The 17,377-nt window shown below is 46.3% G+C and overlaps 1 protein-coding gene across 1 annotated transcript in view; it reads left to right on the top strand.

Annotated features, from left to right (window-relative positions):
* Positions 1 to 16,964, top strand: part of LOC106585952 (WD repeat and FYVE domain-containing protein 3) — a 239,709-nt gene extending 222,745 nt beyond the window's left edge. The window contains 8 exon segments of the mRNA XM_082968737.1: positions 1,759 to 1,938; positions 5,323 to 5,505; positions 7,441 to 7,537; positions 9,888 to 10,067; positions 10,876 to 11,109; positions 11,333 to 11,444; positions 11,891 to 12,088; positions 16,624 to 16,964. Coding sequence (XP_082824863.1) covers positions 1,759 to 1,938; positions 5,323 to 5,505; positions 7,441 to 7,537; positions 9,888 to 10,067; positions 10,876 to 11,109; positions 11,333 to 11,444; positions 11,891 to 12,088; positions 16,624 to 16,744 — 1,305 coding nt within the window. The 3' untranslated portion in view covers positions 16,745 to 16,964.
* The last annotated feature ends 413 nt before the right edge of the window (positions 16,965 to 17,377 follow it).

Raw genomic sequence — 17,377 nt, 5'->3', positions numbered from 1 at the left:
GTAACCAGACTCTCAGGTAACCAGACTCTCTACAATCAAACAGGTAACCAGACTCTCTAGACACTCAAACAGGTAACCAGACCCTCTAGACACTCAAACAGGTAACCAGACTCTCTAGACACTCAAACAGGTAACCAGACTCTCAGGTAACCAGACCCTCTAGACACTCAAACAGGTAACCAGACTCTCTAGACACTCAAACAGGTAACCAGACTCTCTAGACACTCAAACAGGTAACCAGACTCTCAGGTAACCAGACTCTCTAGACACTCAAACAGGTAACCAGACTCTCTACACTCAAACAGGTAACCAGACTCTCTAGACACTCAAACATGTAACCAGACTCTCAGGTAACCAGACTCTCTAGACACTCAAACAGGTAACCAGACTCTCTAGACACTCAAACAGGTAACCAGACTCTCTAGACACTCAAACAGGTAACCAGACTCTCTAGACACTCAAACAGGTAACCAGACTCTCTAGACACTCAAACAGGTAACCAGACCCTCTAGACACTCAGACAGGTAACCAGACCCTCACACTCAAACAGGTAACCAGACTCTCAGGTAACCAGACTCTCTAGACACTCAAACAGGTAACCAGACTCTCTAGACACTCAAACAGGTAACCAGACTCTCAGGTAACCAGACTCTCTACACTCAAACAGGTAACCAGACTCTCTAGACACTCAAACAGGTAACCAGACTCTCTAGACACTCAGGTAACCAGACTCCCTAGACACTCAAACAGGTAACCAGACTCTCTAGACACTCAAACAGGTAACCAGACTCTCTAGACACTCAAACAGGTAACCAGACTCTCAGGTAACCAGACTCTCTAGACACTCAAACAGGTAACCAGACTCTCTAGACACTCAAACAGGTAACCAGACTCTCTAGACACTCAAACAGGTAACCAGACTCTCAGGTAACCAGACTCTCTAGACACTCAAACAGGTAACCAGACTCTCTAGACACTCAAACAGGTAACCAGACTCTCTGGACACTCAAACAGGTAACCAGACTCTCTAGACACTCAAACAGGTAACCAGACCCTCAGGTAACCAGACTCTCTAGACACTCAAACAGGTAACCAGACTCTCTAGACACTCAAACAGGTAACCAGACTCTCTAGACACTCAAACAGGTAACCAGACTCTCAGGTAACCAGACTCTCTAGACACTCAAACAGGTAACCAGACTCTCTAGACACTGAAACAGGTAACCAGACTCTCAGGTAACCAGACTCTCTAGACACTCAAACAGGTAACCAGACTCTCTAGACACTCAAACAGGTAACCAGACTCTCTAGACACTCAAACAGGTAACCAGACTCTCACACTCAAACAGGTAACCAGACCCTCTAGACACTCAAACAGGTAACCAGACTCTCACACTCAAACAGGTAACCAGACTCTCTAGACACTCAAACAGGTAACCAGACTCTCTAGACACTCAAACAGGTAACCAGACTCTCAGGTAACCAGACTCTCTAGACACTCAAACAGGTCACTAGATTCTCAGAGGAGAGTTATATATATATATACACACACACTTACTTTGCTTAATGCTGTCCATCGCTGTTGATGATGACGTTGCTCCCAATTCTCCTAGAGGTCATTATTGTTAGTGTGTGGGTTCGTTGTGCCATGACGCATAGACATTACATAGTGTCCCCTCCTGTGCTGTGTCTGTGTCTCTACCATGTCTGTAACGTCTCTGTGTCCTCTTTATGTGTCCCTCTCCTCTCCCCTCCCAGGCGTTGCTGGGCCATACAGACGCAGTGACTTGTCTGACAGCCTCGTCAGCGTACCACATCCTGGTGTCTGGCTCTAGAGACAGGACTTGTATCATCTGGGACCTCAACAAACTGTCCTTCGTCACACAGCTCAGAGGACACAGGGCCCCCGTCTCCGGCCTCTGCATCAACGAACTCACGGTGGGTGGAACATACAGATGCACACACACACACACACACACACACACACACACACACACACACACACACACACACACACACACACACCTTTCATACACATTCACACACATTCACACTAGGGTTGAATAGTGGGACCCGGGTTACCGAGATTTGCCTCCCAAATCCACACCTGTTTTCCCTGGATAAATAACTGTGAGAAACCGGTAAATTATAATAAATGATTTCTATGAACAGCATGACGTGAAATGGAAGTGTTAAATGATATGTGATATGTGTAAATCTAGCTGCTCTACGGGCCATGGCCAACTCTCTACTAACTACATCATCTAACTACAATCATTAACCCTCAGGGTGGGGACAGACATGGCCAACTCTCTACTAACTACATCATCTAACTACAATCATTAACCCTCAGGGTGGGAATAGACATGGCCAACTCTCTACTAACTACATCATCTAACTACAATCATTAACCCTCAGGGTGGGAACAGACATGGCCAACTCTCTACTAACTACATCATCTAACTACAATCATTAACCCTCAGGGTGGGAACAGACATGGCCAACTCTCTACTCTCTACATGATCAATCATTAACCCTCAGGGTGGGAACAGACATGGCCAACTCTCTACTCTCTACAAGATCAATCATGTAAGTCGCTCTCGATAAGAGCGTCTGCTAAATGTCTAAAATGTAAATTAAGCCTCAGGGTGCGGACAGACATGGCCAACTCTCTACATGATCAATCATTAACCCTCAGGGTGGGGACAGACAGCGCATCTGAGTAAGGAGCGCAGTTCACAATGCATGTATCATCTCATCATGGTAACTTTTATTTTCTAGTGACCGGTACACCTACATTTACATTTACATTTTAGTCATTTAGCAGACGCACTTATCCAGAGCGACTTACAGTAGTGAATGCATACATTTCATACATTTTTTTCTCTGTACTGGCCCCCCGTGGGAATCGAACCCACAACCCTGGCGTTGCAAACACCATGCTCTACCAACTGAGCCACACGGGACATTTGCTGCAACGTAGCCTATGCTACAGTAATATAAAGACAGAATGTGTGTTTTTGCAGCTGCAGGATTTTAAAACAGCCTATCGCTCGAATATCGTTGCTTTACATCTGTGCGCACACAAACACTCTTTCACAGTATCTCTCTCTCCATAAATTCCATTCAAATTGCATCCAAAATAGATGGGCCGAATCCTGTTCAAGATTGATATATACAGTTGAAGTCAGAAGTTTACATGCGCTTAGGTTGGAGTCATTAAAACTCGTTTTTCAACCACTCCACAAATTTCTTGCTAACAAACTATAGTTTCGGCAAGTCGGTTAGGACATCTACTATGTGCATGACACAAGTCATTTTTCCAACAGTTGTTGATAGACAGATTATTTCACTATATCACAATTCCAGTGGGTCAGAAGTTCACATACACTAAGTTGACTGTGCCTTTAAACAGCTTGGAAAATTCCAGAAAATTATGTCATGGCTTTAGAAGCTTCTGATAGGCTAATTGACATCATTTGAGTCAATTGGAGGTGTACCTCAAAATCAAATCAAATGTATTTGTCACATACACATGGTTAACAGATGTTAATGCAAGTGTAGCGAAAGGCCTACCTTCAAACTCAGTGCCTCTTTGCTTGACATCATGGGAAAATCAAAAGAAATCAGCCAAGACCTCAGAAAAAGAATTGTAGACCTCCACAAGTCTGGTTCATCCTTGGGAGCAATTTCCAAATGCCTGAAGGTACCACGTTCATCTGTACAAACAATAGTACGCAAGTATAAACACCATGGGACCATGCAGCCGTCATACCGCTCAGGTGAGACTCGTTCTGTCTCCTAGGGATGGACGTACTTTGGTGCGAAAAGTGCAAATCAATCCCAGAACAACAGCAAAGGACCTTGTGAAGATGCTGGAGGAAACAGGTACAAAAGTATCTATATCCACAGTCAAACGAGTCCTATATCGACATAACCTGAAAGGCCGCTCAGCAAGGAAGAAGCCACTGCTCCAAAACCGCCATAAAAAAGCCAGACTACGGTTTGCAACTGCACATGGGGACAAATATCGTACTTTTTGGAGAAATGTCCTCTGGTCTGATGAAACAAAAATAGAACTGTTTGGCCATAATGACCATCATTATGTTTGGAGGAAAAAGGGGGAGGCTTGCAAGCCGAAGAACACCATCCCAACCGTGAAGCACGGGGGGGCAGCATCATGTTGTGATGGTGCTTTGCTGCAGGAGGGACTGGTGCAAAATTCACCCAACTTATTGTGGGAAGCTTGTGGAAGGCTACCTGAAACGTTTGACCCAAGTTAAATAATTAAAGGCAATGCTACCAAATACTAATTGAGTGTATGTAAACTTCTGACCCACTGGGAATGTGATGAAAGAAATAAAAGCTGAACTAAATCATTCTCTCTAATATTATTCTGACATTTCACATTCTTAAAATAAAGTGCTGATCCTAACTGACCTAAGACAGGGAATCTTTACTAGGATTAAATGTCAGGAATTGTGAAAAACTGAGTTTAAATGTATTTAGCTAAGGTGTATGTAAACTTCTGACTTCAACTGTATGTGTATAGATGGCGATTCAGATGGTGGTAGACTATAACAGTTATTCAGACCCTCCTCAGACCCATAACCATTCAGATGGTGGTAGACTATAACAGTTATTAATTCAGACCCATAACCATTCAGATGGTGGTAGGCTATAACAGTTATTAATTCAGACCCATAACCATTCAGATGGTGGTAGACTATAACAGTTATTAATTCAGACCCATAACCATTCAGATGGTGGTAGACTATAACAGTTATTAATTCAGACCCATAACCATTCAGACCCATAACCATTCAGACCCATAACCATTCAGACCCATAACCATTCAGACCCGTAACCATTCAGACCCATAACCATTCAGATGGTGGTAGACTATAACAGTTATTAATTCAGACCCATAATGAGCGAGAGAGAGAGAGAGAGGTAATAATACACACGTCACACAACATTAGGATAAATATTATGAAAGGTCACCTATATATGTGTGTCAGCCTACTAATTGTAAACATGTAAAATATGCCCGATTTTTATTTTTAAACATTAAATCAAATTCGCTAGCCTATAATTATACACACACACACATTGTATTGCATGTTTCTAAGGTTTTTTCATGGGATCCTGTGGCCAAATAACGTAACACAATATTCCTTAAATATCCAAGCTATGGACCAAAAAACTGTCTCTGGGAATCAACAACAATCAGGATGAGTGGATGATGTCCACGTGTCAAGATTCAGAAAATAAAATCCTGACTCTCTATATATGTGTCTGTGTGTGTATATATATATACAGGGAGATATAGTGTCTTTGGCAGGGACCTATATCCATGTGTGGAGCATCAACGGCAGTCCCATAGCCAGTGCCAACACCTTCACAGGCCGCTCACAACAGATCCTCTGCTGCTGCGTGTCAGAGATGAACGAATGGGACACGCAGAACGTCATCGTCACCGGACACTCCGACGGCGTCGTCAGGGTAACCACCACTTCCTGTTCCTCTTTCCTCCTCCTCATTCCAACAGTTTTTTTTTTGGGGGGGGGGGGGTGGTTTCAGATTAAGCACTGTAATCTCATTGATCTTTAATGTCCGGGAAACTGCCACTGAATGTCCGTCATAAGTATGCACATTGAGTTTTTATGCTTCAAAATGAATCCTCATCTAGGATATTAAAGGTCCCACAGTAAGTGAACATTCCTGAATAGTCAACATCATGTTTTTCCAGGAAATGGGATGATATTTGGATGAAACCAGATCAAAGTATGAAAAATGACAGTGATAAAATGTTAAATCATAAAGTTACTGGTCCCCCTCCCTCATGTCAAACACTTGGATTCAGGAGGCGGGATTATTAAGGGCATTTTGTGACATCACAATATCCTCTCATTTTAATACAGCAATGGTAACATATTATTCTCTTAGCTAATTTAAATAAGTACCACCTTGTAACCAACATCTCAGAAGGCGTGTTCGCACATAGCTAGGTAGCTACTCTACTGGTGCCAACGTTTGACTGCACCGTGTCAGCAAATATAATTACAAGTTTCCCCTATTTATTTAAGGCAAAGATACTTATAGGTTTACGCTTTCGTTTGTGTCTGGTGTTAGCTAGTTACTGGCTAGCTAGGTCTTCATCTGTGTCTGGTGTTAGCTAGCTACTGGCTAGCTAGGTCTTTATCTGTGTCTGGTGTTAGTAAGTTACTGGCTAGCTAGGTCTTCATCTGTGTCTGGTGTTAGCTAGTTACTGGCTAGCTAGGTCTTTATGTCTGGTGTTAGCTAGTTACTGGCTAGCTAGGTCTTTATGTCTGGTGTTAGCTAGTTACTGGCTAGCTAGGTCTTTATGTCTGGTGTTAGCTAGTTACTGGCTAGCTAGGTCTTTATGTCTGGTGTTAGCTAGTTACTGGCTAGCTAGGTCTTTATCTGTGTCTGGTGTTAGCTAGTTACTGGCTAGCTAGGTCTTTATCTGTGTCTGGTGTTAGCTAGTTACTGGCTAGCTAGGTCTTCATCTGTCTGGTGTTAGCTAGTTACTGGCTAGCTAGGTCTTCATCTGTCTGGTGTTAGCTAGTTACTGGCTAGCTAGGTCTTCATCTGTCTGGTGTTAGCTAGTTACTGGCTAGCTAGGTCTTCATCTGTCTGGTGTTAGCTAGTTACTGGCTCGCTAGGTCTTCAGCCAGCATGGATCATAAGTCCAGGGAAGGGTTGCCCAAAACTCTTGACGCATCTAAAGATACCAAACGTAAGACTCATACAAACATCTTGACATTGATACTCATCATGATATATGAACATTGTCTGGCAGTCAATATATATATATATATATATATATCATGTATCGAGAAGTGTAGCCAGACATCACTCTGTCCAGTTTAAACTGAAATTGTCCAAGGTGAACTAGCTAGCTAGCTTAATAACCTGGTGCTGACAATCTCATTTAATCATTTGTGAAACCATGATGTGATGCGCGTGACCAGATTAGATGTTGCATGCAATGTTCAATGTTTTGAGTTGCTTTGAGTTATCAGCCAATTAGCTTGAAATGATCTCACTGCAAAACGGTTATGTTGCTCGACCATGCCGTTTTCAGTCAAGTTGAACTCCCCGCCCACCCGCCCACTCAGCCTGTCTTTGCAGACTTCCTGGTAGTTAGACATGACTTCCTGGTAGTTAGACATGACTTCCTGGTAGTTAGACATGACTTCCTGGTAGTTAGACATGACTTCCTGGTAGTTAGACATGACTTCCTGGTAGTTAGACATGCGAGGGGAAAAGTAAATTTTCTCATTCTGAGCGTTTCTAGTGGGCGAAACAACTTCTGGGTGATGTTTTTGTCACTGAAAGAGGTAATTTTACATGGAATCAGAAGGACTGTTCAGGGCCTTTTAAACTGTTCTAATGGCATCTTCCTTCCTGTAGTTCTGGAGGATGGAGTTCCTACAAGTCCCAGAAACCCCTGCTCCAGTGCCCATTGAACCTCCTGATGTACCTGACTGCTGTACGGAGGACAAGCTGGGTAGGTCTCTGTGTGTGGGTGTGTAGGTACATCTCTAAGAGTGTTGGGGGGGAGGGGTCATAATCCCACCTCAGAGAGAACCAAAATGGTGGGAGGTCTGTGTCTTTGGGGGGGTTTGGATAAAGCAAAAATACAAATCTGAATTCATACCATATGTCACCCTGTTCACTATACAGTGTACTAGACTACAGCGCTATGTCACCCTGTTCACAATACAGTGTACTAAACTATATCGCTATGTCACCCTGTTCACTATACAGTGTACTAGACTATAGCGCTATGTCACCCTGTTCACTATACAGTGTACTAGACTATATCGCTATGTCACCCTGTTGACTATATAGTGTACTAGACTACAGCGCTATGTCACCCTGTTCACAATACAGTGTACTATACTATATCGCTATGTCACCCTGTTCACTATACAGTGTACTAGACTATAGCGCTATGTCACCCTGTTCACTATACAGTGTACTAGACTATATCGCTATGTCACCCTGTTGACTATATAGTGTACTAGACTACAGCGCTATGTCACCCTGTTCACAATACAGTGTACTAAACTATATCGCTATGTCACCCTGTTCACTATACAGTGTACTAGACTATAGCGCTATGTCACCCTGTTCACTATACAGTGTACTAGACTACAGCGCTATGTCACCCTGTTCACTATACAGTGTACTAGACTAGAGCACTATGTCACCCTGTTCACTATACAGTGTACTAGACTAGAGCACTATGTCACCCTGTTCACTATACAGTGTACTAGACTACAGCGCTATGTCACCCTGTTCACTATACAGTGCACTAGACTACAGCGCTATGTCACCCTATACAGTGCACTAGACTACAGCGCTATGTCACCCTATACAGTGTACTAGACTACAGCGCTATGTCACCCTGTTCACTATACAGTGTACTAGACTATAGCGCTATGTCACCCTGTTCACTATACAGTGTACTAGACTACAGCGCTATGTCACCCTGTTCACTATACAGTGCACTAGACTACAGCACTGTCACCCTGTTCACTATACAGTGTACTAGACTACAGTGCTATGTCACCCTGTTCACTATACAGTGTACTAGACTACAGCGCTATGTCACCCTGTTCACTATACAGTGTACTCAACTATATCGCTATGTCACCCTGTTCACTATACAGTGTACTAGACTATAGCGCTATGTCACCCTGTTCACTATACAGTGTACTAGACTATATCGCTATGTCACCCTGTTGACTATATAGTGTACTAGACTACAGCGCTATGTCACCCTGTTCACTATACAGTGTACTAGACTATAGCGCTATGTCACCCTGTTCACTATACAGTGTACTAGACTATATCGCTATGTCACCCTGTTGACTATATAGTGTACTAGACTACAGCGCTATGTCACCCTGTTCACTATACAGTGTACTAGACTACAGCGCTATGTCACCCTGTTCACTATACAGTGTACTAGACTACAGCGCTATGTCACCCTGTTCACTATACAGTGTACTAGACTACAGCGCTATGTCACCCTGTTCACTATACAGTGTACTAGACTACAGCGCTATGTCACCCTGTTCACTATACAGTGCACTAGACTACAGCGCTATGTCACCCTGTTCACTATACAGTGTACTAGACTACAGCGCTATGTCACCCTATACAGTGTACTAGACTACAGCACTATGTCACCCTGTTCACTATACAGTGCACTAGACTACAGCGCTATGTCACCCTATACAGTTTACTAGACTACAGCGCTATGTCACCCTGTTCACTATACAGTGTACTAGACTACAGCGCTATGTCACCCTATACAGTGTACTAGGCTACAGCGCTATGTCACCCTGTTCACTATACAGTGTACTAGACTACAGCGCTATGTCACCCTATACAGTTTACTAGACTACAGCGCTATGTCACCCTGTTCACTATACAGTGCACTAGACTACAGCACTATGTCACCCTGTTCACTATACAGTGTACTAGACTACAGCGCTATGTCACCCTATACAGTTTACTAGACTACAGCGCTATGTCACCCTGTTCACTATACAGTGTACTGGACTACAGCGCTATGTCACCCTGTTCACTATACAGTGTACTAGACTACAGCGCTATGTCACCCTGTTCACTATACAGTGTACTAGACTATAGCGCTATGTCACCCTGTTCACTATACAGTGTACTAGGCTACAGCGCTATGTCACCCTATACAGTGTACTAGACTACAGCACTATGTAGGAATAGTGTGTAAGTCGCTCTGGATAAGAGCGTCTGCTAAATGACGTAAATGTAAAAATATGGGACTCATCCTGTGACCATGGCCAATCATCCTCTTCCTACTCCAGCAGAGGGACCAGAGACCCACAACGCTGATGACGACAGCAGCGAATCAGACGGAGACGAGCCCAGACTCAGCAAGGAGTCCAAACCCTCCCCTCGCCCCTACGCCGCAGCGGGGGGGGGAGCTGGATCGGTAGAGGGAGGACCAGGCAGCCAACCAGGCAGCACCGTCCACAGACCGAAAGGTGAGTTTACCAGTCAGTCAGCCAGTCAGTCAGCCAGTCGGTCAGCCAGTCGGTCAGCCAGTCGGTCAGCCAGTCGGCCAGCCAGCCAGCCAGTCGGCCGGTCAGTCAGTCGGTCAGTCGGCCAGCCAGTCAGTCGGCCAGCCAGCCAGTCGGCCAGCCAGCCAGTCGGCCAGCCAGCCAGTCAGCCAGTCGGTCAGCCAGTCGGTCAGCCAGTCGGTCAGCCAGTCGGCCAGCCAGCCAGTCAGTCGGCCAGCCAGTCAGTCAGTCAGTCAGTCAGCCAGTCGGTCAGCCAGTCGGTCAGCCAGTCGGCCAGCCAGCCAGCCAGTCGGCCGGTCAGTCAGTCGGTCAGTCGGCCAGCCAGTCAGTCGGCCAGCCAGCCAGTCGGCCAGCCAGCCAGTCGGCCAGCCAGCCAGTCGGCCAGCCAGCCAGTCAGTCAGCCAGTCAGTCGGCCAGACAGTCAGCCAGCCAGTCAGTCAGTATCTGTATTGCCCCAATTGTTGTTAATGAACTTACCTGTATAGGATACAGGTTCAATAAAATCACTAAGAAGAGAAAGTGGAAGTGTGTAACTATGTTTACCATTTGAATCAATTCAATAGTTGATTGACCTGTTCCCCAGTCAGCGTCTCAGCGTCTCTGCGTCTCTGCGTCTCAGCGTCTGAGCGTCTGTCTACCACGGTGTGGACCTGTCGTCAGCACCACCTCTTACGGGTCCATTAGCTGGCACCCCCATTCATGGTTCCTTTTGGGCCAGATATGGCATCTTAAGTTGGAGAGAGCGACACATATTCTAATGTCTTTTGTGCAGTTCCTGGAGGACCGGGAATCATCTGGTCTGGAGATAGTGGGTCAGACGACCTCAGCCTGGACGAGAAGGACGGCTTTGTGTTCGTCAACTACTCAGAGGGTCAGACAGGACAAACACAGACACCTTCCAAGCCGGAGGTCCTCCCTCCCCACCCCATAGCAGGCCATGGGGGGGTCCCCCAGCCCGTACACCCTACCACCATGGAGGCGCGGCCCTATAACCAGCTCAGAGCAGGTACAGACCAAACCACAGTACTACTTACTCACTCTACACAATAACAGCATCATGTGTGTTATGCCATGCAGTGTGTGTGTGTGTGTTCCAGTTGGCTGGAGTGTGTGGTTATTCTGGCTGGTGCATTGTTCAAGCGTGCGTGTGTGTGCGTGCGTGTGTGTGCGTGTGTGTGTATGTGTGTGTGCGTGTGCGTGTGTGCGTGTGTGTGTGTGTGTGAGAGCAGGCTACAGATGGGAGCGACAGCTGGTGTTCCGTAGTAAACTGACCATGCACACTGCATTCAACCGGAAGGACAACGCTCACCCAGCCGAGATCACATCCCTCGCCATCTCCAAGTAGGTGGAACTGTGTGTGTGTGAGACCTCCACATGGGGTTTGTGTTGAGAAAGCTGCCTGATACTACATTCAATAGGAGGGTAGAGGGATGGGGAATTTGAAGGAGCAGAAATGTAACCTCAGGGAAACCTGTAGGTGATTCTTAAATGTAGATAACAATCACTCATTCTCCCCCTCCCTTCCTCCTCCACCATTACCCTGCCTCCCCCTCCCTGCCTCCCCCACCGTTACCCTGCCTCCCCCACCCTTACCCTGCCTCCCCCTCCCTTCCTCCTCCACCCTTACCCTGCCTCCTCCACCCTTACCCTGCCTCCACCACCCTTACCCTTCCTCCTCCTCCCCCACCCCCACCCTTCCTTGCCTCCCCTACCCTTCATACCCCACTCTTCCTCCCCCACCCTTACCCTGCCTCCCCCTCTTCCAACCTTCTTCCTTCCTCCCCCAGGGACCACAGTAAGATCCTGGTGGGTGATGGTCGTGGCAGAGTGTTCAGCTGGTCGGTGAGCGACCAGCCTGGTCGTTCTGCTGCTGACCACTGGGTGAAGGACGAGGTGGTGGACAGCTGTTCAGGCTGTAGCGTGCGCTTCTCCCTCACAGAGAGACGTCACCACTGCAGGAACTGTGGACAACTCTTCTGTCAGAAGTAAGTCCCTGGCCTGCGTGTTAGAGTTGAAAGTGTTCTGATGGAGAACAGAAGAATAATAATAACAAGGTTTAGGACAATTAAAACATGGACACATTGAATCTTCAACCATCAGATGCATTGTACCATCATTATCATCCTTTAGCTTGTAATTATTTACAGCATCAGTCACTGTATGGCCTTTCACATAAAACGCTGAATGGTTAACACGGAATGAAGAGGACCTGGTTAACACGGAATGAAGAGGAGGAACTGGTTAACACGGAATGAAGAGGACCTGGTTAACACGGAATGAAGAGGAGGAACTGGTTAACACGGAATGAAGAGGAGGAACTGGTTAACACGGAATGAAGAGGACCTGGTTAACACGGAATGAAGAGGAGGAACTGGTTAACACGGAATGAAGAGGACCTGGTTAACACGGAATGAAGAGGACCTGGTTAACACGGAATGAAGAGGAGGAACTGGTTAACACGGAATGAAGAGGACCTGGTTAACACGGAATGAAGAGGACCTGGTTAACACGGAATGAAGAGAAGGAACTGGTTAACACGGAATGAAGAGGACCTGGTTAACACGGAATGAAGAGGTGGAACTGGTTAACACGGAATGAAGAGGACCTGGTTAACACGGAATGAAGAGGTGGAACTGGTTAACACGGAATGAAGAGGACCTGGTTAACACGGAATGAAGAGGACCTGGTTAACACGGAATGAAGAGGTGGAACTGGTTAACACGGAATGAAGAGGACCTGGTTAACACGGAATGAAGAGGTGGAACTGGTTAACACGGAATGAAGAGGACCTGGTTAACACGGAATGAAGAGGACCTGGTTAACACGGAATGAAGAGGAGGAACTGGTTAACACGGAATGAAGAGGACCTGGTTAACACGGAATGAAGAGGACCTGGTTAACACGGAATGAAGAGGAGGAACTGGTTAACACGGAATGAAGAGGACCTGGTTAACACGGAATGAAGAGGAGGAACTGGTTAACACGGAATGAAGAGGACCTGGTTAACACGGAATGAAGAGGTGGAACTGGTTAACACGGAATGAAGAGGAGGAACTGGTTAACACGGAATGAAGAGGACCTGGTTAACACGGAATGAAGAGGACCTGGTTAACACGGAATGAAGAGGTGGAACTGGTTAACACGGAATGAAGAGGACCTGGTTAACACGGAATGAAGAGGTGGACCTGGTTAACACGGAATGAAGAGGACCTGGTTAACACGGAATGAAGAGGACCTGGTTAACACGGAATGAAGAGGTGGAACTGGTTAACACGGAATGAAGAGGAGGAACTGGTTAACACGGAATGAAGAGGAGGAACTGGTTAACACGGAATGAAGAGGAGGAACTGGTTAACACGGAATGAAGAGGACCTGGTTAACACGGAATGAAGAGGACCTGGTTAACACGGAATGAAGAGGTGGAACTGGTTAACACGGAATGAAGAGGACCTGGTTAACACGGAATGAAGAGGTGGACCTGGTTAACACGGAATGAAGAGGACCTGGTTAACACGGAATGAAGAGGACCTGGTTAACACGGAATGAAGAGGTGGAACTGGTTAACACGGAATGAAGAGGAGGAACTGGTTAACACGGAATGAAGAGGACCTGGTTAACACGGAATGAAGAGGACCTGGTTAACACGGAATGAAGAGGACCTGGTTAACACGGAATGAAGAGGAGGACCTGGTTAACGCGCAATGAAGAGGACCTGGTTAACGCGCAATGAAGAGGACCTGGTTAACGCGGAATGAAGAGGAGGAACTGGTTAACACGGAATGAAGAGGAGGAACTGGTTAACACGGAATGAAGAGGAGGAACTGGTTAACGCGGAATGAAGAGGAGGAACTGGTTAACACGGAATGAAGAGGACCTGGTTAACACGGAATGAAGAGGAGGAACCGGTTAACACGGAATGAAGAGGACCTGGTTAACACGGAATGAAGAGGTGGAACTGGTTAACACGGAATGAAGAGGAGGAACTGGTTAACGCGGAATGAAGAGGAGGAACTGGTTAACACGGAATGAAGAGGACCTGGTTAACACGGAATGAAGAGGAGGAACCGGTTAACACGGAATGAAGAGGACCTGGTTAACACGGAATGAAGAGGTGGAACTGGTTAACACGGAATGAAGAGGAGGAACTGGTTAACACGGAATGAAGAGGACCTGGTTAACACGGAATGAAGAGGACCTGGTTAACACGGAATGAAGAGGACCTGGTTAACACGGAATGAAGAGGAGGACCTGGTTAACGCGCAATGAAGAGGACCTGGTTAACGCGCAATGAAGAGGACCTGGTTAACGCGGAATGAAGAGGAGGAACTGGTTAACACGGAATGAAGAGGAGGAACTGGTTAACACGGAATGAAGAGGAGGAACTGGTTAACGCGGAATGAAGAGGAGGAACTGGTTAACACGGAATGAAGAGGACCTGGTTAACACGGAATGAAGAGGAGGAACCGGTTAACACGGAATGAAGAGGACCTGGTTAACACGGAATGAAGAGGTGGAACTGGTTAACACGGAATGAAGAGGAGGAACTGGTTAACGCGGAATGAAGAGGAGGAACTGGTTAACACGGAATGAAGAGGACCTGGTTAACACGGAATGAAGAGGAGGAACCGGTTAACACGGAATGAAGAGGACCTGGTTAACACGGAATGAAGAGGTGGAACTGGTTAACACGGAATGAAGAGGAGGAACTGGTTAACACGGAATGAAGAGGTGGAACTGGTTAACACGGAATGAAGAGGTGGAACTGGTTAACACGGAATGAAGAGGAGGAACTGGTTAACACGGAATGAAGAGAAGGAACTGGTTAACACGGAATGAAGAGGAGGAACTGGTTAACACGGAATGAAGAGGAGGAACTGGTTAACACGGAATGAAGAGGAGGAACTGGTTAACACGGAATGAAGAGGACCTGGTTAACACGGAATGAAGAGGACCTGGTTAACACGGAATGAAGAGGAGGAACTGGTTAACACGGAATGAAGAGGAGGAGCTGGTTAACACGGAATGAAGAGGAGGAGCTGGTTAACACGGAATGAAGAGGTGGAACTGGTTAACACGGAATGAAGAGGTGGAACTGGTTAACACGGAATGAAGAGGAGGAACTGGTTAACACGGAATGAAGAGGAGGAACTGGTTAACACGGAATGAAGAGGAGGAACTGGTTAACACGGAATGAAGAGGACCTGGTTAACACGGAATGAAGAGGAGGAACTGGTTAACAGGGAATGAAGAGGACCTGGTTAACACGGAATGAAGTGGAGGAACTGGTTAACACGGAATGAAGAGGTGGAACTGGTTAACACGGAATGAAGAGGAGGAACTGGTTAACACGGAATGAAGAGGACCTGGTTAACACGGAATGAAGAGGAGGAGCTGGTTAACAGGGAATGAAGAGGACCTGGTTAACACGGAATGAAGTGGAGGAGCTGGTTAACACGGAATGAAGAGGAGGACCTGGTTAACACGGAATGAAGAGGAGGAACTGGTTAACACGGAATGAAGAGGACCTGGTTAACACGGAATGAAGAGGTGGAACTGGTTAACACGGAATGAAGAGGTGGAACTGGTTAACACGGAATGAAGAGGACCTGGTTAACACGGAATGAAGAGGTGGAACTGGTTAACACGGAATGAAGAGGTGGAACTGGTTAACACGGAATGAAGAGGTGGAACTGGTTAACACGGAATGAAGAGGAGGAACCGGTTAACACGGAATGAAGAGGTGGAACCGGTTAACACGGAATGAAGAGGTGGAACCGGTTAACACGGAATGAAGAGGTGGAACCGGTTAACACGGAATGAAGAGGAGGAACCGGTTAACACGGAATGAAGAGGAGGAACCGGTTAACACGGAATGAAGAGGAGGAACTGGTTAACACGGAATGAAGAGGAGGAACTGGTTAACACGGAATGAAGAGGACCTGGTTAACACGGAATGAAGTGGAGGAGCTGGTTAACACGGAATGAAGAGGAGGAACCGGTTAACACGGAATGAAGAGGAGGAACCGGTTAACACGGAATGAAGAGGTGGAACCGGTTAACACGGAATGAAGAGGACCTGGTTAACACGGAATGAAGAGGTGGAACTGGTTAACACGGAATGAAGAGGACCTGGTTAACACGGAATGAAGAGGACCTGGTTAACACGGAATGAAGTGGAGGAGCTGGTTAACACGGAATGAAGAGGAGGAACTGGTTAACACGGAATGAAGAGGTGGAACTGGTTAACGCAAAATTAACACACTGTAATAGAAAAAAATGAAAGATTATAATGTCCCTAAAAATAACCCCAAAGAATTTTACTGGTGCGTTATGCCTCTCTCTCCATTTCTCTCTCTGTCTCTCTCTCTCTCCATTTCTCTCTCTCTCTCTCCTCTCCTCTCTCTCTCTCTCTCTCTCTCTCTCTCTCTCTCTCTCTCTCCCTCCCTCTCTCTCCATTTCTCTCTCCCTCTCCTCTCTCTCTCTCTCTCTCTCTCTCTCTCTCTCTCTCTCTCTCCCTCAGGTGTAGTCGTTTCCAGTCTGAGATCCAGCGTCTGAAGATCTCATCCCCGGTGAGGGTCTGTCAGGACTGTTACTGCAACCTGCAGCGCGAACGCAGTCCTGAGGACGGATGCCGAAACTAACCACGGTCCCTGGTCCCACATGACTACAGCGGGGAGCTCTCTCTCTCTCATACACCCATCCCTGCCTCTCTAAAATACTACCCAACCCAACCCTTACACACATATGTCCAGTAATCACAGGTAAAACACTGAAGGACGTAGATTAGAAGGGATCACCGATTTGAAGTGGCGATTGTTTCCGGAACTGTGGTGGTTGGTTCAGTATGACGGGGGGAGGGAGGGAGGGAGGGAGGGAGGGAGGGAGGGAGGGAGGGAGGGAGGGAGGGAGGGATAGAAAAATACAATGAAATAGACAAAAATAAATGTTTCGTTAACAATCTAATTCACGCTTTCTTTCACAGTCCCAAAATAAACCGCTGGCATCACACCGTCCTCCGCATATCTCCTAGTACTTTAGATCTTAGAGACAACACTAGAGGGTGGGAAGCCTCTTTCCGCTCAGAACCTGAGATAAAACTTGTTTATATTGTAAATACTTACATTGGTCTTTTTAACTGGAGCAAGAAGAACTAGTAATAATGTTTGTTAAGGACAGAGAAATAGTCTGTCACTAACCACTACTGACTCCAAAACGATTGTGTACCGTGTCTAGAATATCACTGGTCACGGAAGCCCAGAGGGAATGATAACCAT

This window comes from Salmo salar, chromosome 24 (assembly GCF_965601325.2).
Source record: "Salmo salar chromosome 24, fSalSal1, whole genome shotgun sequence".
Taxonomy (NCBI): domain Eukaryota; kingdom Metazoa; phylum Chordata; class Actinopteri; order Salmoniformes; family Salmonidae; genus Salmo; species Salmo salar.
Note: the sequence above shows the minus strand (reverse complement) of the source record. Positions and strands in the feature narration are given on the sequence as shown.